Raw genomic sequence first — 22,892 nt, 5'->3', positions numbered from 1 at the left:
TCTGTTGACATATAGTCGTCAGTGATACTTTAGGTATAGCCAGAGACCACTGTGTTATATTAATGTGCCCGTAACACTTGAGCAGAGGTTGGATATATTGTCATAAAGATTGTTGTCTTTTCCACATAGTTAGCAGGTGAGATTTTGAATATAATTACCATGAGTGCTGCAGGTATGGGAAACTAGATCTAATATTAAATATTACAGCTGGTAAGAAAATCAAATATTGATGCATAATGTAATGCAACATGCATGCAGATTAGTCCAGTAAATTGGAGACACTATTCAATGATGTAGGAGACTTATCCTGTGACTGTAGTTAGACTGTAGGTGGTGAACTGTATGTTTTGAATTATTCCTCCAGATTAACACTCCTGCCCAAAGAAAAGCGCTAATCTAATATTTTTGTGCTTTCAAATTGTATGCCTTCAAATTGCTTCCAACTTATTGTGACCCTAAGGCATAACCATCACTGCTTTTTTCTGGAGCTGAGAATTGTTTGATTTACCCAAGATCACCCAGTGGGTTTCCATGGCATATTAGGGAATCAAACCCTGGTCTCCAGAGTTGTAGTCCAGTTCTCAAACCACATTACATTCTATGTTCTGAATTCAACCTGTAATAGGTGGGTTTACATTCCTCCTTAAACCTCAGGTTTACAGCATGGGTATACATGAGGTTTCAGGTTATCCATGTCTCACTAGTGGCCAAGAGGGATGGATGGATGGATGGATGGATGGATGGATGGATGGATGGATGGATGGATGGATAGATAGATAGATAGATAGATAGATAGATAGATAGATAGATAGATAGATAGATATTTGTGCCCATTCCTGGAGATGTGTGATTTGGTGACATCTCTTTTTTTGGAATACAGTGCACCCGCTTTCAGCATACGCTGAAAGTCACGCTGGGAGAAGGGGTGGTGTGTCCCATAAGGAATAATGGGGTGCGTGCCCATGGCGTGCACAAGCCCCATTCATTTAAATGGGCCTCAGCATAGGCAGAATTCCCTTTACACGGGGGAGTCCAGAACGGATCCCCCACGTAAAGGAAGGGCAGACAAAGCGTTATATGGGGCAACCCTTGGGAAATGTTCAGAATCTTCAGCTAGTTCAAAATGCTGCAGGCCAAACTAGTTACCAGGGCCAATTAGAAGGAGTATCCATGTGACAATAGCTTTACTAGCTAGCAGTCCATTTCTTGGCATAGTTCAATGTGCTGATTATGACTTACAATTCCCTGTATAACTTGGGTCAAGCCTATCTGCAGAACTAATTTCCCAATATGAACCTTCCTTAAATATAAGGTCTTCAAAGCAGGCCCTTCTCCCAGTTCCACCATCTTCATGGCAAGTTTGGTGAGAACACCCAGCATGATGACCATGTAAGTCACTCCTTGTTCCCAGGTAAGGGAACTCCCTTATTAGAATGGCTCCCTTTCCGTGGTCCTTCCACAAGCAGGAAAAGACTCTTTTATTCAAGCAGCTATTTAGCAACTCACCACTGCTAAGAAAGAGAGTGTTAATGGTAGGGCTTCAGTACTTTTCCTCTCTCTGCCCATATGATTTTGAATTGTATGATTGCAACGTATTTTAATTCACTTTTTATTTTAATAAAATACTGTATTTAATTGTTTTGTAAAATTATAATAATAAATAAATAATAATAATAAAAAATATTTTTATACCGCCCTTCCAAAGATCAGGGCGGTTTACAACATATTAAAACACAACATAACAATACAACAAGATTAAAAACAAATAATACAAAAACTGCATAAAACCCCCGATAGCCAATCCTCTTTGCCACAAAAGAGGAAGGGAGGCCCACTGGACTTAAATAAAGTAATAAGTCTGGATCTTGGAGCTGGTTTCAAGCTTTATGTCCTTTGTACATGCCCTCGCTTAGCCTCCATTCCCCATCTCGCAGGGCTGTTGTGTTGAGGCGGGCGACGCGCGTCGGAAGAATTCCGTTTGATTTAATAAATAATAATAATAATAAAAAAAATAACTTAGTGTAATTTAAGTTACCATTTATACTCGACTGTAAGTCGACCTCATGTCGAGGATAGGTTTAGGGGCCAAAATTATGGATTTTGATATGACCCATAGACAAGTCGAGTGTAAAACTTAAGTGCATCTAACAAAGGATCTAAAGCAGTGGTCCTCAAACTGTGCTCTTTAAGAGATTTTGGACTTCAACTTGCAGAAGTTTCAGCCATGTTGGCCAATAGTCTGGGATTCTGGAAGCTGAAGTCCAACAGTTTGGGGACCACTGATCTAAAGGATGAAGCAAAGGGAAACCATGCCAAAGAATTTACAAAATTCCAGCAGGCATAACTGCTTCTGCTCACACTAAAGGCTGGATGGATAGAATCAAAGAGACCACAAGGGCCATCCAGTCCAACCCCCTGCCATGCAGGAATTCTCAATCAAAGCATCCCCGACAGATGGCCATCAAGCCTCTGTTTAAAGACCTCCAGGGAAGGAGATTCCTCTACACTCTGAAGGAGTGTGTTCCACTGTCGAACAGCCCTTACTGTCAGGAAGTTCCTCCTAATGTTGAGCTGGAATCTCTTTTCCTGGAGCTTGAATCCATTTTTCCAGGTCCTGTTCTCTGGAGCAGCAGAAAACAAGCTTGCTCGCTCCTCAATATGATATCCCTTCGAATATTTAAACAAGGCTATCATATCACTTCTTAACCTTCCCTTCTCCAGACTAAACATACCCAGCTCCCTAAGTCGTTCCTCATAGGGCATGGTTTCCAGGCCCTTCACCATTTTAGTCACCCTCCTTTGGACATGCTCCAGTTTCTCAATGTCCTTTTTTTAATTGTGGTGCCCACAACTGGACACAGTATTCCAGGTGGGGCCTGACCAAAGCAGAATAGAGTGACACTATTACTTACCTTGATCTAGACACTATATAAGACAGTAGAGGGTGGTCAGTGATTCCAGATTGCACTCTTGCCTTTCACCGGGGGATGGTTCCATTTTAAATGAGAGTTAAAGTACAGTACTTATATTGACCCATGGATAAGTCAACTCAGTTTTTTGGGGGTCAATTTTTGACTAAAATTTCTAGACTTATACATGAGTATATGCAGTATATCTGTTTGTTAATCATGATATGGACTGCCTTGGGTCTACCCTTAGGAGAAAAATCCATTATTAAATAAATAATAGGCACTTCCTCACATTACTATATAATTGTAACATGTAGATTAGCTCTCTATTTGAAGTATAATGTAGGGAATGAATGAATGAATGAATGAATGAATCTTTATTTGTATACCGCTATTCCAATGATCACAGCAGTTTACAATCAGAAGGTACTTGAAACTCTACATAAGGAACACAGCCATAATTATATCTTGAAAAGATAAGGTAAGTTCTTTTGTAGGACAATGTTAAGTTAAGAAACCAAACTTCTTCTCTGATTGCTGGCAATTTATTCACCTACTGAAAATACCACTATTTTCACCAATGAAGTATTTCTGATAGTGTGCTCAGATGCAAAAGGAGATGAGAAAGGAGAAATCTCAGCAGATCTATCTTCTAGCCATGAAAAAAAACTGTAATTACCTGTAAACAACTCTTTCTGAACAGCTATTCAAGTGACAGAAATAGTCTCCATCTGTACATCTTGGCTTCCTTCTTTCCTAAGCTAGTGTTACATAGTCTGCAGAAAAGAGGGGAAATGCATCACTCCCTGCATCTAGAAGCACCCCATTGTAACTGTGGGCTAATAGATGCTTACTAGAATACTGTACCACTTCCATGAGGGACATAACAGCAGCATCAAATTGCTGTAAGGAGAACCTGTAGGAGTACCACATAACCCAGAGAGAAAGAATATTTTTATATACACTATCGGTACATAGAATCTATCTTAAACTTGCATTGATAGCATATTGTTCGATCTGAAAAAAGCTTTGCTGTTCTGAACTGTGTGTTAGAAGTTGCTATTAATATAAAGGCAACATGTTAATTGGCATATATTTGTAGTCATTCTTTTGATGCTTTGACTCTTTCTGTCCCTTTTCTTTCCTTCTCTCATTACTGTTTTGATTTCATTTCATTTGTTGAAAGTGTTTCTTCATCTTATTTCTTCTTGTCTTCTGTGTTTCTGTCCATCTGCATGCCTCCTCCCCTTCCTTTGGTCCCAGAGAGGAGGAGTATGAAGAGGAGGAAGAGGAGCAGCCAGTCACAGAGCCTAATACAGAGGATGAGGGGGAGGAAGAGACTACTAGGCAGGTCAAAGCCAGGTACTAGGAGTGTGCCCTCTGCAACATCTTCAAGGATTGTTGAACTGAACAATGCACTAACTGCCATAGCTAACAATAATTTTAGAATATATATTCACTCTCAACTTCAAAGCTTTCATTCTCAACTTCAAAGCTTTCTTTAACTGTGACTTTGTTAATCTGACAATAAGTCTCTGGACTAAGCATTCCTATTTGATGGAGAAGGAAGAATCTCTGGTCACCCTCCAGATGTTATTGGACTGCAGTTCTCTTCAGTCCTAGCCATCATAGCTGGGAGTTACAGCCTAATAAGATTTGGAGGACCTGACAGTTTCTAACACACTTTAGTGGAAGAATGGCCATTTTAGTACACTGATGCTGACCAAAGTGGATGCTTTTCCCCTTTCTTCATGGGTGTTTGATTTAATTTTGTTTATTTTCCCTACATTATGATTGGTACTGGAGCACCAGCAGCAAGACAGTTGCAGTTGTGGCAATCTCTAGCACTTTTCAGGAAGGAACTTTACATGTGATCCTCCCTCTCTGCCCTTCCACAGAAAGGATGGCAACAGCCTATGGCTCCTGGAATTCCCTCCCATGGACAATAGGTTTCCACCTTGTTTTTAAATATTTTGTAGAATTAAAAAATAGAATATATGTCACTAAAATATACCACTAAAACAGGAAGGGGCTGCTTGAAGGAGCGGCAAACACACGCCTCCTTAAAGCCAGATGAAAAAGGAGCAACAAAGTACCGCTCCTTTTTTGGCCAGCAAAAAGCTGGGTTTGCCACCTGCACATGACTGAAAGCCAGCTTCATGACACTCTGATGGCATGTGGCATGTAAACACTGCCCCCTGGAGTGCCTGCAAGCTGGGTGGCTTGAAGCTTCACAGTGTGTGTTGTCAAAATGCCGCACTCTGAAGCCTCTTGGAAGCAGGCTTTATTTGCTTGTCTATTCAGGCCCTTTATGGAGTAAACGATTGGCACATTGTTCCCCTGCTCTAGCTTTAGTTTGTTCTAAACAATTCCCTTTACTTCCAGAAATAGCTACCTCAATTAAACATACCCAATATATCAAATGAACAAATAAATACTATTTTTATCCGTTAGTAAAATATTTGACTGCTACTTTGTAATCAGGAGTGTAAAGTTTAAAACTCATCCTTTACTTTGTGAAAATATGCAGTGTTTTTGAACAAACTTTGTTTTATGTATTTTTATTCCAGATAAAGCACCGTTTTGTTTTCGTTATTCTGAATTTGATAATTCTGAAATTATCAAATAGTTATTGTTATTGTGTGCCTTCAGGTTGTTTCCAACTTATGGCAACCCTAAGTTGAACCTGTCACAAGGTTTTCTGAGGCTTAGAGCACATGACTTGCCCAAGATCACCTAGTGGGCTTCCATGGCCAAGAGGTGATTCAAATGCTGGTCTCCAGAGTCAGAGTCCAGTGCACAAGCTCCTAGGCCATGCTTTTACAGTAGAGTATTGAATGAATGATACTTTATTACGATCAATGACCAGCATTAAAACAATACATTAAAGAACAGTGAAGTAAAAAAAATGCATTAATAATAATACATTAATGTTACATTAAAAAGAATGCAATATAATAATGCATAAGTGGAGAATATTAAAAGCATTTTGATCAGTAGGTACCTTGTGAAAAATCTGGAGCCATAGTAATAATGAAGCCATAGTAATAATAAGCTATGGCAAGTTCCCCTCTGCATTGTGAAATTCTCATTCCTCATTTGATCAGAAAAGAGGGTAAGATGCCTGGAGAAATTTCTCCCACCTATATTACAGATTATTGTATGGCAGTGATGAGCTACACTGTAGGCCCACGGGGAAGAGGACCCCAAGGCTCTTGTCCACTTCCTTATTCTCTTAGGCAATTTTTCCATTCATATGACCTAAAGATTTTTGTTGCTTTCATCATAAGCTATCTATTGAGATCCTTTAAGTAATGTCATTTTCTCCCCTATCTTATTCTTCCTTTCCTTATTTCCTTTCCTACCTGCCTCCCCTATCCAGTGAGCTCCCAGAAGTACAGGTTGTTAAATATGGTTCACAGAGTTCTGAGACTTCAGCCACCTCAAGTGTACTTTCTCAGGATGAGAGACCTCCAATGACTTTTAGGACCCAAAGTCCATCCAGGAGTTCATCATCTTCCGTGCCTGATTCATTTGCTTCTCATCATTATACTCTCTATTCATCAGCTTCCTCATCTGCATCCATCAGCGCTTCCCTAAATACATCGTCGCTTACTCCAAAAGTGTCTCCAACGGCTGAAAAATTACCTTATGTACCACATAGTCCCTTTCACCTCTTCTCCTATGATCTTGAAGAGCCTCCAACAACTGTGAAAGAAAAAGAAGCAGATGGGATGAGGGAACACAGGTAGCAAGACTTCTCACAAGTTTAATCATGCAATCTGCAAGACAATTGCATTACAGTGTTGTTGAAGAAATATTTTATATTAATTATACAGGCATTATTTAGGGGAGTTTATTTCTCAATCTCTTTCTGTTTCATCTGCAGACTTTAGTCTGAACAGATACTCAAATCCTCACTGCAATAAGGAATTGGGATTATACTGGTCAGTCTGTCCTCTCACAGCTCACATGTGGGAAATCACAGTTGTTTATGTTTCAAAATGCTCAATGTTAGGTGTTCAGATTGGGCTCCATATGAAGATGCTCATTTGCAAATATGAAGTCTAAGGCGCTTTACAGACCACCCGTTTGGGGCGGCCTGTAGGCGCTGCTTTTCCCGCCGGATCAGGGCCTCAGCTTCCAGAGCGGCAGCCTCCGAGGCCCTGATCCGCCTCATTCCAGGCCGCTTCCCCGCGGCCTAGAAAGGGGTGTCCTTGGGGCTTCATGCCCCAAGGACACCCGATGGCAGCGGGGAGGAGGAAAAAGGGGACGCTTGGCCCCTTTCTCCCTTGCGTCGCTGGTGTAGCCTCTAAAGGCTGCACCAGCAACGCAAATCACAGAAGGAGCTCCGTTTTGGAGCTCCTTCTAGAGCTGCGGAAAGGGCGCTCTAGGCGCCCTCGCGCGGCACGACAACGTCACGTCCGCGCCGCCCCGTTTAGAGGCGGCAGGTTTGTGACGTAGTAATGGCAGCCCCTATGTGTATAGGGTGCCGCCATTTTGTACGTCCTGGGGACGTACTAGGGTTAGGTGCGTGCGTAAGGCACACACTTTGCCTAACCCTAGTACATCCCCAGGACGTACTTTACAGCCGTCTATAACGGGCCTAAGACACTGACATCAGTAATGCAAATTTAGCAGTAGCTTTGGAGAAGAGTGCTGGGCCACTTAAATGCAAGTCACTGAATTTGTTCACTGAATTTGATCATAATTCAACAGTTGGTATTTAAGATCTTTCTCTTAATCCACTCTCCAGTGCATCATTTTAAAGATCAACTCCTGTTAAACACAGTGAAGGTTACTAAACATGCATCGAATTGTACAGTTGGCTCTCCATATCCATGGATTTTACATCCATGGATTCAACCATCCACAGCTTGAAAATGTTTTTTAAAATTCCCAAAAGCAAACCTTGGTTTTGCCATTTTACACAAGGGACACCAACTTCCTACACCTTTGCACATAATGAGATTTGAGCATCCATATACAGTATTTTGGTATCCACATGAGTTTTGGAACCAAAGCCCAGCAGATACTATGGGTCGACTGTATTCCTAGGCCTTAATCCAATTTCTAGATCCAAGTAGAGATCTGTTGAATCAATTGGCAAATAATAGATTAATATTTCTGTAAATTGGTAATAATAATAGGAACATTCTTTTTCCTTATCTATGAATCTGCAGGTGAAGTTTGAATTCTTTTTTTTTTAAATTGAGATAGTTGACCTAAATAATTCATTACAAAAACCAGTTCTGAGAACTGAATTTCATATCACAAATATAATTTAAAATTCTTAAAAATATCCCTAATGAAGATATTATTTTTATTTTTTTAAAGTAACTAGTTATACTACTTTTTAGTGCATTCAGTGAATGCAAAGCTGTTAACATTACTATGGACATCAAAATGTAGGCACAATCCAAAAATAAAAATCTTACCTCAGGCCCTTCCCTTGGTCTTACATTCTAGAGAGACTACAAAAGAAGAGGAAGGAAAATAAAAGAAAAAAGAAGAAATTATGATCACTTGATTTTATTTCTGTTATTATTTATGGTTCTTCCTGATGCATTTATTTTGGTCTGAGAGCTCTTGATTTCAGGTAATGTTCAAACTATGGTTTTAATAATCTAGCTATCTTGAGGAACACCTGCGAACTGGTCTCTTGCAGTTGTACGCTGTTTAGTTTGACAAAGTAAAATGGTTCATCATCTACCAAAACTGGAATAGAACTGGATAATTTTTTCCTTCCTTAGTAAAAATATATGGTGTTGTCTGTCTTTGAAAAGTTTGAAACTTACTGCTTTACTAAGGATATTTCAAGAAGAAACTGAATAAGTCTGCTTGTAAAAGCAAACAGACCTCTCAGCTAATGCATGCAAGCTACTGCCCAGTCCGCCTTTTACACAACTCGTTGGATTGCCACTGGTATTCCCATTTTCCCTTCCCTGACAGTTGTGTTTTGTTCCTGCTGGCTAGCAAAAGCCAGCTATTCCTTCTTTGGTGGCCAGCATGCAATGCAACTTCTTTTCTTCAATAGAACTTTGTGGCTACCTTAGTTCCTTTTTATGACAAAAAACCTTTGAAAGGAATAAAATGCAATGTGAACAAGCTCACATAAAATTATGTACGCAGAGGTTGGTCTTCAGTCCTTATGCTGAGAGTCCCATATGTTTTTTTCTAATCATGTCCTCCCCCCAACAAAGTTTGAAATCATTTAGGTTCTATCCAGGGGAGTCCGCATGGGAACTAAGGGTTAGTATTTGAAGGAGATATTTTGGTGTGTTGTTCATGTCATTCATCCCAGATCCTTAGAGGATTTTTCTTCATGTCGTAGGAACTGAGCCTGTGCAGGGTGAATTCAGATGGCAGGCATAAAGCCCATTCCCATGAGTCAGTCATGGGGGCTGGATTAAACCCCTCATCTTTGTTTTCACTTTTCAAGTTTGTGAGGTCACTGACAAAGGGAAACATAACACTTGCCCTTCTTTTTTCTGATTATTCTGTATGCTAGTTGACCAGAAGCAGAAAAGCTAGGTGTCCTGGTCAACAGCATGAAGCCAATCAGGTTTTCTAAGCACCGGACTGAGTATGGGCCCAAACAGACAGGCCCAAATAAAGCTGCATCAGGTCACTTTGGAGGTATGCTGTTTAAATGATGCATGCGTCCTAAGAGGCCGGGAGCTGTGCCAAAGCCATGCTCCAGTCCTAAGGACTGGAGCGCAGCTTTGGAGCAGCTTCTGGCCTCTTAGGATGTGTGTGTCATTTAAACAGCAAACTTCAGAGTGACCCGAAGCAGCTTTATTTTGGCCTGCCTGTTCAGGCCCACAGACACATACATATTCTACATTTTGAAATTCACAGTCATTGCTCAAAGAGCCTCTTCCTTTTTGAGATCCAGCAGACTGCTTCACAGCCACCCTAACACTTCCACTCTTTGGCTCAAAATAAACAAGCAACTCATCATATAGCTGTAGGTTAAGAAGGAATGCACCTGAACTTTTCCATATAGAAAAGTGGAGGCTTGGTCCTAGTGTTATTATTCTCATTGTGCTTTGTGTCTAGGGAATCCGAAAGATCCTCATTGCACAGTTTCTTGTTGCTCATAGTTTTACTATTTCTGACACAATTCCTGCTTGACATCTATCTACAGATTTGATTTTCAATTTTTTTCCCCATAGACCATATATTTTTTCCCGTAGGTCATAACAATGTTAAATGTTATAAAACCAAGCCAAAACATGCTAGTTTATGAGCCATGCATATTTCCTAGCTGCCCAATATTACATATCATGCACATACATAGTTAAATGTTTTCCTTTTTATTGTAGTCCTTTGGAGTACCTGCATGTGAACAAATTTTCTGAATCATTCGATCCTTTTAATTTCCGATCTTTGTCTTCTTCTAGGTGGGTGATTATTCCTCATTCCCTTTTCTTTCCTATTTATGTGGTGTAATACTGTTGAATTTGTTTCCTTAATTTTCTTTGTAGTTTTCATTATATAACTATAGCATTTTTGTTTCTTCTAGTCTTAATTATTTTCCTATTTTCCCTTCTCCACTCCCTATTCCTATACTGTCACAGATCCCATTAAGACAATAATGGCCGATAAAATTGTGTGGTTAACATCATGCTTTGTTCAACTTGCAAACTCACTCAGCTGTCATTTCTTAGCTCTGTGGTTTCAGCTAAGGAGAGGATTTTGCCTACTATCTAAGACATTTTTCTTCTGAGTCACTCTGTTCCTTTGTACTAACCAAAGGAAAAGATAGAGCTAAATTAGACAGAAAGATAGGGAAATAATTTAAGAGACACCGAGCTAGAAATAGAAATAATAGATAATAGATATTTCCTTGAATGGTAACCAGGGTCCCAAACATACTGCAGAAATAATCAGTTTGAAATAATCTGGTTTTAACTGGTTCAATGCTAAGGTATTCTGGGAATTGTAGTTTAGCCTTTTCTGTTGGAGAGCTCTGGTGCCACAATAAACTACAATTCTCAGAATTCCCTAGCATTGAACCAGGGCAGTTAAAGCAGTCTCAAACTGGATTATTTCTGCAGTGTATTTTGAACCTAAGATGTACAAATAAATGGGAAACTTTCAAAAATGCACAAATTCAGAAACAGCAAATTCAAAAAAATTCACTTCACTTTTTCATCACTTTTATTTTTCACTAAATGAATTGAGCCATGTTGTGTGTGAATTCTTACCCTTCAAACAGGAGTGTAATTTCTTATCAGTAACGGGTTTTTTTCTTTTTCCATTGAGGTCCCCCCCCCCCCCCGGTTTAAAGTATCTTTGGTCAGAAATGTAAGCTTAGCCTTCTCAAAGTGTAACCATATTTCAGTGACAAAAAACCCTTTGTGGTTAATTTGTAGAGGGCTAAAATACTGTGAAATTCCAGCTGCCTAGAGCAGTGTCCTTCAAGATATATTTAGGAAATTAGAGACGTGGTGTATTGTGCTGTCTTGTGTTGTGGTTATGTCTACCATCACCAGTACCTTGGAGCTGGATGACTGTCAATGGCAGAGTGGAGGACCTGAGTCTCAAATTTTTATTTTCACTACAATAGACACTGGAATGGACTCTCTATCTAACTCTTTATCATGCAGTTTTGGTCACCTCTAGGAAGTTAGAGGAGCTGGCTTGCACAAGTGCAAGATGTCCATTTATGTAAGTTCATAGATAATCACTTGAAGAGCCACATGTGTATGCAAGTGATCAATTCTAATAGAGTAGTTTAGAGGACATACTGTTATGTGTTTTAATTACTCTTGAAGAAATACACTTCAAACTCTCTGCATTTTTAATCTTGCTGTGCCACCCACTTAATTGTTGTTTTTTTCAAATAAAGCAGTGGGAATGTGGACTAAAGACAGAAAGTATGATCATAAACTGGTTAGAGACTAGGATTACTACATGGGCTAAATAAAATGGTCTCACCTCATCTTCACAGTGATCTGTCCAAATGACATACCAGATTATTCTGGATGAATTCAGGTCTTTCCATCACCTCATCCAGGGGAGGGAGTGGGGTTTTGGGTGGAAAATCCAGATATCCACATGTGCATGTAGTCTATGCTCCATAGCAACGTCAGTGTGAGGCTGGGGAGAAGAGTTCAGAAATACGTACATAAAGTCTTTGCTCTTTTCTGCTAGCATTATGGTGTCATGGGCATATCTTAAGTTGTTCTTGTTCCTTCCTCCAATTTTCATGTCTCCTTGTTGCATTTCTCCAAATCCCACCTGCCCTTTTTCACATTCTTGTTTCATATCAGGTTGCAAGACCTTGTTGAAATTTTTCACATGGAAATATGTATGCATTTTAAAACTTATTTTCTGAATATGAGCCTATACGTATGCATAGCACTAATGTATACATGTTTCTCCATTTTCTAATTTACGTGAATTAATTAACTTAATTCCTGATTTTAATTGTTACAGTTGATGTTTCAGTTCCAAGTTAAGTCAGTAATTACAGTTAAAAAATGCATTAATTATCCTTTTTAGACAAAAAATTTCCAAGTTATATCAAAACAAAGTGAATATAGCAAAGCAAGAAACAAAACCTACAAGATACTAAAATGTCTACTCATCTTGATAAAAGAAAACATATACAAAAACCAAGTGAGTTTTAATACATGCAGAAATTTGTGAGTTATCAGTTACCTTAATTTGTGTGTTAGCCATCTTGGAAAAAGGCAGCCATGGAATTCATACAACAGAATGTGTCTCTACTTGGGCCTAAACATACAAACATGAAGATTTCTAAGCACTCCTGTTTGTTACAGGACTCAGTGGTAGACCTTGGCGTAAAAGGGGATACACACTTGAAATATGCATTTCAGCTACCACTAATGTCAGAACGCTTTCTTCATTCCAAACAAGGGGGCTTAACCAGTTCAAGAATTCCTTTCTCTATCCACAGAGACCATAGGAGGACTTGTATCTGAGCTTTCTTAAAGATCATATTCACCCATCAGCTTTTAAGTTCTGGTGGTGGGGGAATTGGTCCCATTACCCACAGAAATACATTTGGTGTTGAGCTTTGAGGTCTGGTGGGGAGAGGTCCTTCTCTTGGTCCTGCTACCCATAGACATTTGGGTGATGGTGCAAGAGAAGACCTTCTCAGTGATGATCCTAGACACTAGAACTCTCTTCATTTGACTCGCTGCTTATCTTTCCACTGACAGGCAAAGTCTTCTGGTTCAGGTGAACTTTCAGCAATTCATTGGCTACAAAGAGTAGTGGGGGTGCTATGTTACTTTTGCTGTTCTTGCTATCAGTTGGAGTTTTACTGTAACTTATGTTATTTGATTTAATAATATAACTTACTTTATTTGTACTTATTTTTAAAATCATATTGTGAGTCATTATGGATCCCTGTTCTGGAAGAAAGTCTACATACCAATGAAAACCATTGAAATAAATACAGTACAGAATTATATCCTTAACTATTTTGCCTAGTTTGGCTATGAACAGCTATGCTCTGAATTGACACAATTACTGACAATAATTTCTTTTATTTCAATATTGCACAGATAAGGGTAGCAAATGTAATGATGTTCCAGTATCACTACAAGAAAATCACTACAAAAAAATGCTTGATGTTGTAATGGGTGGTGTGTATCTTGAAAGAGTGCTTTCATATTGGGGTATTTCACTTATATGGGAAAATGTGAAGAGACACTCTTAAGTGATATAATTTTGGCAGAGTGGCTAATTATAAAATATTAATAATTATACTATGCTGGGATAATTACTTTGGTGGAAATAGCTGCTTCTCTGCAGGATGTGAAAAAATAGTTCATCAGGAGAAGCCCTTCTCTCAGTCCCACCATCATCAGAAGCACAGTTGAGGGGAACACGATAAAGGGCCTTCTCAGTGGCAGCCCCTAGAGCAGTGATGGAGAACCTATGGCACGTGTGCCAGAGGTGGCACTCAGAGCCCTCTCTGTGGGCACATATGCAGTCGCCCCAGCACAAAGTTTGCCAGAGTTCGTTACTAGAAAGCCAGAGGGACATGGCACTTTGCAGTAAATAAGTGGGTTTTGGATTGCAGTTTGGGCACTCGGCCTCTAAAAGGTTCACCATCACTGCCCTAGAGGATTATAACACAGAGGCACTTAGGTGGGTAAAATGTTGCAGAACTGTTTCAGAAGCGCAAAGGTGGGATTGTTCATCACACTTCTAAAAAGTAATTGAGGCTTCTCGCTTTCCTTCTGTCGACAAAGCATTTGCAGAGAAGCCAGGAGAAGCCATTTTTTTAATAACGGGATACCCGTTATTCAAAAAAAGGCTTCTCTGCAAATGCTTCATTGATGGAAAAAAAGCGGGAAGCCTCAATTACGTTTTAGAAGTGCAGTGGACAATCCCACCTTCGCACTTCTGAAACAGTTCAGCTTTTAAAACAAAGTTTTTACAGAACATCCTGGGGGGTGTTGTACTGTATTTAAGTGTATGGTTCTAAAATGCTTTTATCTTTTTAATTGTATTATTAACAAATGATCAGTTTTAATATTATAATAATTTAATTCTAGTTTAATATTCACTTTTTTATATTTTTATTTGTATTGTTCTTTAAAATTGTAAGGTGCTTTGAGTTCAGATTTTTTGGGGGAAACAGTATATAAATAAATATAATAATAACAATGACAACAACAACAACGTGTTTGATGCTGAAATTATACGACAACATTTGATTGTAAAATGCACTGAGCCTGCCAGCCTGCCTGTCTTTTTTTCCCCAAAAGAAAATTGAGTGTAAGAAATTAAATACCAACCTGGGATATTTGTTTCATCTTTTTTCATTTTTAACAGGTTGTTTTTTAAAAATTAAAACGGGGGGGGGGGCAGAGAGTTTAGCAGGTAGCCAAAAATCTGTGGTGACTTTAGGTACCATATTAAGGATAATTGGCCTTAATTGGTCAGTCTTTGAAACTTTACAAAATGGATCCCTTATTCAGTGATGGTGAACCTTTTAGAGGCCGAGTGCCCAAACTGCAACCCAAAATCCACTTATTTATTGCAAAGTGCCATGTCCCTCTGGCTTTCTAGTGACAAACTCTGGCAAACTCTGTGCTGGGGCAATGGCACATGTGCCCACAGAGAGGGCTTTGAGTGCCACCTCTGGCACGTGTGCCAGAGGTTCACCATCACTGCCTCATATTATGTTTGGAGAAGGTTTTTTGTTCCTTTAAGGGACAAAATATACATATAAGAATGGATTGCTTTCATAAATGGTATAATCTCCATTGTAATGTTAATCTCATGATCTCTTAAATCTCATTATTACTAACATGGGATAATGTAATTGTTGTCTGATGACAAATGCAAATATTTCACATTATGCTCCTTTCAGGGCTACCAACTAGGATGATAATTTTGATCAAAAACATTGGTTGTAGATGCATTCAGGCTCTTCTAAGCATAGTGAGGAATTAATAATGCTTGTTAAAGATGATTCAGAGTATTTTTCCCATTTTATGAGGAAAAGATCTAGGAAATTAATTATTGATTAAATTATAGAAGTGACTGGTAATGCTTTGCCATTAGATCCATGGCTACTATTATATTGCTAATTAAAATATGTATAGATTATATAGAAATGCTGATTCACTTTTGAACAAAATCTCAGATGACCCAAAATCACAAATGGAAAAGAACAATCTCCATTCAGTAGTGTATTGGTTGCTGGGAATATGGGATATGATGTGCATGATTAATAAATGGTATTAATGTAGGGAGAAATAGACAGGAGGACAACTATTGTAAAATGTTGAGTGATACAATTTCATCCTTGCTCCTTAGGCCATCCTTGGGTGGTCTTCTTACATCATCCTATCGACAGCACCAAGAATCCTTGGCAGCAGAAAGAGAGAGGAGACGACAAGAGAGAGAAGAGAGGTTGCAAAGGATAGAACGTGAAGAGAGAAACAAATTCAAGTAAGAAAAAATGTTAATTCATCATTTATTGTTTTTATATTATAGAACTGAAACACTTCTGAATTACTGGAATTCAATATCTGTAACCTCCTAACTATGTATTTCAGGGATGGGAACCTCCAACCAGTGGCATCACTAGGTTTGGCATCACCTGGTGTGACAATTCATTGTGTCAATCCCCACCCACCCATTGACTGCCTTCCATAGCACACCATACAGAATCCTTAGTAATGTTTTTTGTACTCATGTTACTCATTAATCTTAATTCCTCTGTATTACTGAATGTAGGGCTAATAGTTGTGACATAAACTACTAGCAAAATTAAAATTATATATTTAAATCCCAATACCATACACACAGCCTAAATGCATTTACATATACACAGCTTCATGCAGTTGAAGTGAAAATTTGGTAAAATGTGATATTTTTTTTCCAAAAAATTAAAATTATTTTTTTAGAATTTAAAATTTAATTTAAAAAAACTGGAGCCTCCTCTTTCTCCTACCACTAAGGCTCACCTCACTCACATTATCTCTTCAGCCACATCTAATTCACCTTTAGGACTTTTTCTAATCATCAGTAGTGAATTCAGAATTTGATTGGGGCTGTGCATGCACTCATCTTCTCATTCACTCATGTGCAAAATGCATCAATATGTAGGGTACCTTATACTGAGCCAGTCCATTATTCCATATGTCTGAATGCTATCTTCAGTAGTAACAGCAGAAGATTTTCCTAGCCCAAATTTCCTTTAATTTGAAATTCTACGTCTTGGACCTGGGTCCTTTTACAAGTGAAACGCAACCTTTGTTACTGAGTTCCATCACCATTCCAAAACAATTTAATGTAATGATTAAGTACATTTTACATCAAACCTATATACTTCATGGTTTGTACCTCATTACTCTCCAGCTCCTATAGCCACCCTGGATTTTGACAGTCCTTTCTTTCTATATGTATACATAGGCAAATAGGTGCTACCATGGATGGAAAGATGGGAGGGGAGGACTTTAGTTCTTACAACAATAATTTCAAGAGGGGTTTTATTGCTACCAAACATGTCACTTCATCTCATCATTCATTTAGCCCAGTGAAATTTAAAAGTGCTTAGCTTTAGGTAGACCATGCCATGCTCTTGTATGAAAAATAGATCAGTCCTCAACCACTAAAAAGTAATTATACATTACACATGTTGTATATTAAGAAATATTCTTTAATTTTAACCAGTGTGTTTTAATTATTTAGTGGGGGGGTGCTATTGGTTTACTCTTCTTTGGTGGCTTTTCTTTCCCCCTGTAACATTATGCACCTCTGTTTTATAGTCGTAATTATCTAGACAAGAGAGAAGAGCTAAGACAAGCAAGAGAAGAGAGGTTTGTACTTAACCACTGCTTTTGGATGCTTGACAATTCTTATGTCTTTTGTTAAGGGGTGCCTGATTTATAAACGTGCTTCTAACTTGGCTTGCAAAAAAAAGAGGCTTAATTCAGAAATGGACATTTAAAAGTGCCATTTCACTTTAAAAGTGCCATTTTCACTTTAATGCGCACACCCAACAATACAGGGATATGTTAGTTACTAAAAGTTTGGCATGTAACAAATAATGTAGGGGTGAAACAGACAGGCAGAGTTATTTCCAATTGCTTTGAAGGTAGGGCTTTAGACAATGCACACCTCCAAAGCAGGCAGAAACTGGACCAAAGCCACACTCTGGGGCTAAAAACTGGAGCAAACAGAACCCGGGATAGTCTGACTCAAGGTAGAAGATATGCATCTTCGTACCTGCATTTAAATAAGCAAATAAACTCACTGACATGAATGCAGGGCTGTTGCAAAGAAAATACATTAAAGTGTGACAGCTCCAATGCATTTAATTACAATATGCACAAACCAGACATGTATAGGGGACCTTCATGATTGTATTATTCCAATGTATCACTTGCACATCAATGTTCCGATACTCTGTACATGCGGAGCATCACACATGCAACTTTATGGCTGATCAAAGAGATGGCATCTGGGTAGACATGAGAGGTACTTGAAGGTCACATGCAGTGTGTTTGTGTGACAGTGTACATGCATGGTAGGGAGTTACGGTAAAGGTATTCCCCATTGACAAGGTTGTCAAGTCGTGTCCCACCACAGGGGGTGGTGCTCATCTCCATTAATAAGCCAAAGAGCCAGCATTGTCAGAGATTACTCTGTGATCATGTGGCCAGCATGATTACAAAAAATGCTGTTTACCTTCCCACCAAAGTGGTACCTACTTATCTACTTGCATTTGCATGCTTTCAAATTGCTAGGTTGGCAGAAGCTGGGAACAGAGATGGGAGGCAACAAAAATTGACACCACACCGTGTCGTTGTGCCATGAGGTCACACCATGTGCATTCAGCCCACCTTGGGAGTTGGCCGTGCAGGCAGTGGTGTTTCATCCCACTTTGGGAAAAAGCAGGATCAAACCATTTTTTCTGCTCGTCTGCTCCAGTCCGTAGTTAGATTAAATTTGCCAGGATCTAGGTTACAAGTTGCTTGCAGGGGATTCATGGGTACTGGGATTCTGCAATCCAAATCCAGTTGTTAACTTCAATTAAAACAGACTCATTTAATCAGAGAAATTTACATAGGGCATCTGGAAAGTACGTACTTTTTGTGCATCTGGAACGCGCCTATCATAGAGTTTTCTTGGCAACATTCCAGAGGTAATTTGCTATTGCTTTCCCCTGAAGCTGAGAAAGCCAGAATTTTGGAAGGGGGGGTCCAGACTATGTGCCACCATTATAATGGGGCTTGGGCGCAGTGGTGCAGCAGCCCACACCATTCATTGTATCTAATGGAAGGGGGGTCTGGACCCCACGGACTCTCCCCCTTTGGCTATGTCCCTGATGGGGGTATACTACAGTTGGAACAAACAATTTGATTTAGGCCTTTGTGTGTTTCATTGCTCCTGATAGACAAGTACTAATAAGTTTATCTCCCCACAAAAAAAGGCTTGTGTTCAGACTTCACTTGCAGAAACTGGAAGGTGTGTCTCATCTGTCATTTAGGTCAAAGCTTAGAAAAGTCAGGTAGACTGTATTGACAGAAGTCAGAATACCTAGGGTACAATATGTCCAACATGACCGTATGTGAACAATAGGCTACTTGTGAAAGCCAGGGCTCATTTCAGGTATCAATATGGTATCATTCGGCATTCCTTTACCCTGACCTTCACATTCTTATGAACGGCTCTTGGATACAAGTAGTGTACTGCAAATCTTAATGTATTCATCTTCAAAGCAGATAGTCTGCCTAGGGTTTAAAAGGGTGTAATAATGTTTTGAAGCAAGGCCCAAGTTACAAAAAATATCAAAAATGGAAAATCAAACCATGTCCAGATGTTTGTTCAACTATTCTAGAATCTCTGTGTATGTGCCACCAAGTCTCCAGTCAATGATGTTTATCACACTATGCTCTTAAAGAGGTACTATTCCAGTGTGACTCCTCTAGCGGCCTCCTGTTGCATGCTGGGATTGGCAGTTTTAAGGAGCTGAACTTCTCTGCCTGAGAATTCTAAATACCCCTCCTTAAAACTGCCAATCCCAGCATGCAACAGGAGGCAGCTAGAGGAGTCACACTGGAATAGTACCTCTTTAAGAGCATAGTGTGATAAACATCAATGTATGGTGACCCCATGAATTTCATAGGATTTTCATAAGCAAGGTATATTCAGAGATAGATGGTTTTCCGTTCCTTCCTCTTTCCTCCTTCCTACTACACCTGGGATTCTTTGGTGGTCTCCCATCCAAGTGACCATATAACACCTATTCTGAAAAATCTTCACTGGCTGCCCATTTGCTTCCGAGCACAATACAAGGTGTTGGTTATTACCTATAAAGCCCTACATGGCTTGGGCCCAAGTTACTTGAGGGACCGCATCTCCCCATACAATCCGCCCCGCACACTCAGAACATCCGGGAAGAATCTGTAGGAAACTCCATCTTCCAAATATGTTTCCACATCCCAGATGGCCTTTTCAGTGGCGGCCCCACAGATCTGGAATAGTCTTCCTGAGGAGTTCCGTCTTATGACCCCCCCCCCCCCTAGAAACATTTATAAAAAGGCGTAAAACCTCCTTTTTTTGTCCTCGCCCCCCCCCCCCCCCAAAGCAATGAAGTTGAGTGTTCTTGATGCCATCGATTCTCTGCCTTACCCTGTGAATGATTGTGTTCTGTATAATTGTATTACTGGATTTTATCTATTTTTTATGAGATGGTCGGTAATAGTTTTAATAGTCTGTAAACCACTTCGATCTATGGAAAAACGGTATACAAATAAAATTAATTATTATTATTATTACTAACTAGAACTGACCCTCCATAGCTTCCAAAATCAGACAGGATCTGGTAACTTCTGGGTATTTGGGCTCGGAATCTCAATGTCAAATCAAATCTCAAATCAAATTCCAAATATTTTTATTGTTACAGTTACTGTGTGCCTTCAATCCATTTCCAGTTTATGGTGACTCTAAGGAGAACCTATGGCGGTTTACAGACCACCCTTTTGGGGTGGCCTGTTCCCACCCCTTTCCCTGCCAGATCAGGGCCTCAGCTGCCACAGTGGCAGCCTCTGAGGCCCCCAATCCGCTGCTTTCCAGGCCGCAGGGAAGCGGCAAAAGGCCACTTCCCTGCAGCCTGGAAAGGGGTGTCCTTTCCCGACAGCGGCAGGGATGAAGAGAAAGGGGCCACTTGGCCCCTTTCTCATTTGTGTCGCTGGCGCAGCCATGTAAAGGCTGCACCAGTGACACAAACCTGGAAGGAGCTCCATTTCGGAGCACTGTGGAAAGGGCTCCCCAGGCGCCCTCGCGTGGCAACAGGACATCACTTCCACCCGCTCCGTTTGGAGGTGGCGTAATCATGACGTCCCAATGGCGGCACCCATGTAGAATGGACACCGCCATTTTGTACGTACTAGGTATGTACTAGGGTTAGGGCATCTGGAAAGTACGTACTTTTTGTGCATCTGGAACGCGCCTATCATAGAGTTTTCTTGGCAACATTCCAGAGGTAATTTGCTATTGCTTTCCCCTGAAGCTGAGAAAGTGTGACTTGCCCAAGGTCACCCAGTGGGTTTCTGGTATAGCTATCTATTATGCTACATAAATCTGCACACTTTATCACAGAGACACTAGATTTGGTGAGTTATTTAGTGGAACAAAGAAGAAAGTCATTGTAAACTTTGAACCTGAGCCATCAGAACACACACTTATTAACCAGTTTTGACCAAACTTGATATATAAATTTAGGTTGACAGCCTGAGCGTTTTCATGCAAGTTGCAAATTTTGTTTTTAAAAACTTGGTATTTTGGTTCATTTTGCATGGAACATGATGTGCAGGAACGTCAAGGCTTGCAGATGCTACATGTCAGGTTTTTGTTCCATTCAAATCATAAGCAAACATCAGCCCGTGATACGTCAGGTAAATTTGTGGTATATAATAAAATACATGGAAATGTTTATATTATATATCAGTATTTAATAATATCATTATATAACATAATGCACAAAATAATGCATATAATATTTAATGTAATATAATAATCTCTTTTACAGTAAAATGAACAAAGCTTATCTAAAATGTCTCAGTACTATTCATGTCCCAGTACCAAATTAGGGATCTATCGTAGAAATAAATTTGTACATAGTATCCTCCTTCATTTTTTCCCTCCATTTAGTCATACAAACATAAACAAACCTATCTCTCTCTGTAAATTCACTGCCAAAGAAAGTTAATTCCTTTGTCTTTAGTGTCCAAAGTGCTAAGTAGAACATCAAACATGAAGTAAAACACCTTGGCCTATGTAAACAGCCTGCCTTAGTTCAGTGAACCTGCTATGCAGTGGTTAATGCATTCTGTGTCTGTGATGCAGCAAGTTTTGCTCCATGCTTTTGCCTGGTCTTTAAAAGAGCCATTCAAAGAGCCATTAAAAATACTGTTTTGAGGTTATGATTCAGCACCCTGGATAGCTTCCAAAACACACTGCAGAAATAGGCCACTTTGAGACCTCTTTAACTGCCCTGACTCAATGTTAGGGAATTCTGGGAACTGTAGTTTTGTGAGACATTTAGCCTTCTCTGTCAGAGGGCTCTGGTGCCACAATGAACTATAATTCCCAGGATTCCCTAGCACTGATCCAGGGCAGTTAGAGCGGTCTCAAACTGGATTATTTCTGCAATGTCTTTTGGGCCATTGTTGATAGGGCCAGTCCTGTTTAATTGCAATCAGTGAAAATCTGATACTTCTCTGTAAGGAGCAAGATTTATACGTAGTTTAAAGGTGCATTCCACTTTGGCTGCTCTGTGCAATCCTTTTGTCACTGCTTGGTGGATTTTGATGGATTCTGTGCACTAAATATGACCAGACATTTGGAAGGGGGTGTGAATTTTAAAAAGTAATGTTTTGTTGTTTTTTGTGGGTTTTTCGGGCAATGTGGCCACATTCTATAAGAGTTTATTCCTGACGTTCAGATGCCAGACACAGATGCTGGCAAAACATCAGGAATAAATTCTTATAGGACATGGCCACATAGCCCGAAAAACCCACAAAAAACTATGGATGCTGGCCATGAAAGCCTTCGACTTCATAATGTTTTGTTGTTTGCAGATCTACTCCTTGATACAGGCAGGTTTATGAATATGTCTTGAACTATGTATAGATAGTCCAGCCCAAGTATTCTGTTGTGTCTGTGAAAGTTAGAACAGTTGTCTTGCAGCCCTGGTCAGAGAAGAATCCACAGAACAATCGTCTGCATTAAGCATTTGAGGATTCTACATTCTTACTCCCTAGAATTGTAGACTTTTAAACAACACCAGGGGGCAGTCAGCTAAAAAAAGTCCAGTGAGAATTGAACATGCTCAGTAGGCAAAACAATCCAGAGTTTGGGGCATGAAGAATTCTGAACAGATACCATCTTTTTAGGAGGAAAGATTTACCGGAATATTTTTTGTTACTGTGTCTACTTTTCTTTGTAATTAACAATTTTTAGTATTATCATTAA

The 22,892-nt window shown here is 39.6% G+C and overlaps 1 protein-coding gene across 1 annotated transcript in view; it reads left to right on the top strand.

Annotated features, from left to right (window-relative positions):
- Positions 1-22,892, top strand: part of FHOD3 (formin homology 2 domain containing 3) — a 266,864-nt gene that overhangs the window by 164,423 nt on the left and 79,549 nt on the right. The window contains exons 11-15 of the mRNA XM_042475381.1: positions 4,173-4,271; positions 6,292-6,657; positions 10,238-10,315; positions 15,723-15,857; positions 17,180-17,230. Coding sequence (XP_042331315.1) covers positions 4,173-4,271; positions 6,292-6,657; positions 10,238-10,315; positions 15,723-15,857; positions 17,180-17,230 — 729 coding nt within the window. The remainder of the gene's footprint in view (positions 1-4,172; positions 4,272-6,291; positions 6,658-10,237; positions 10,316-15,722; positions 15,858-17,179; positions 17,231-22,892) is intronic.

The sequence above is a fragment of the Sceloporus undulatus genome, chromosome 6 (genome assembly GCF_019175285.1).
Source record: "Sceloporus undulatus isolate JIND9_A2432 ecotype Alabama chromosome 6, SceUnd_v1.1, whole genome shotgun sequence".
Lineage (NCBI taxonomy): Eukaryota > Metazoa > Chordata > Lepidosauria > Squamata > Phrynosomatidae > Sceloporus > Sceloporus undulatus.
Note: the sequence above shows the minus strand (reverse complement) of the source record. Positions and strands in the feature narration are given on the sequence as shown.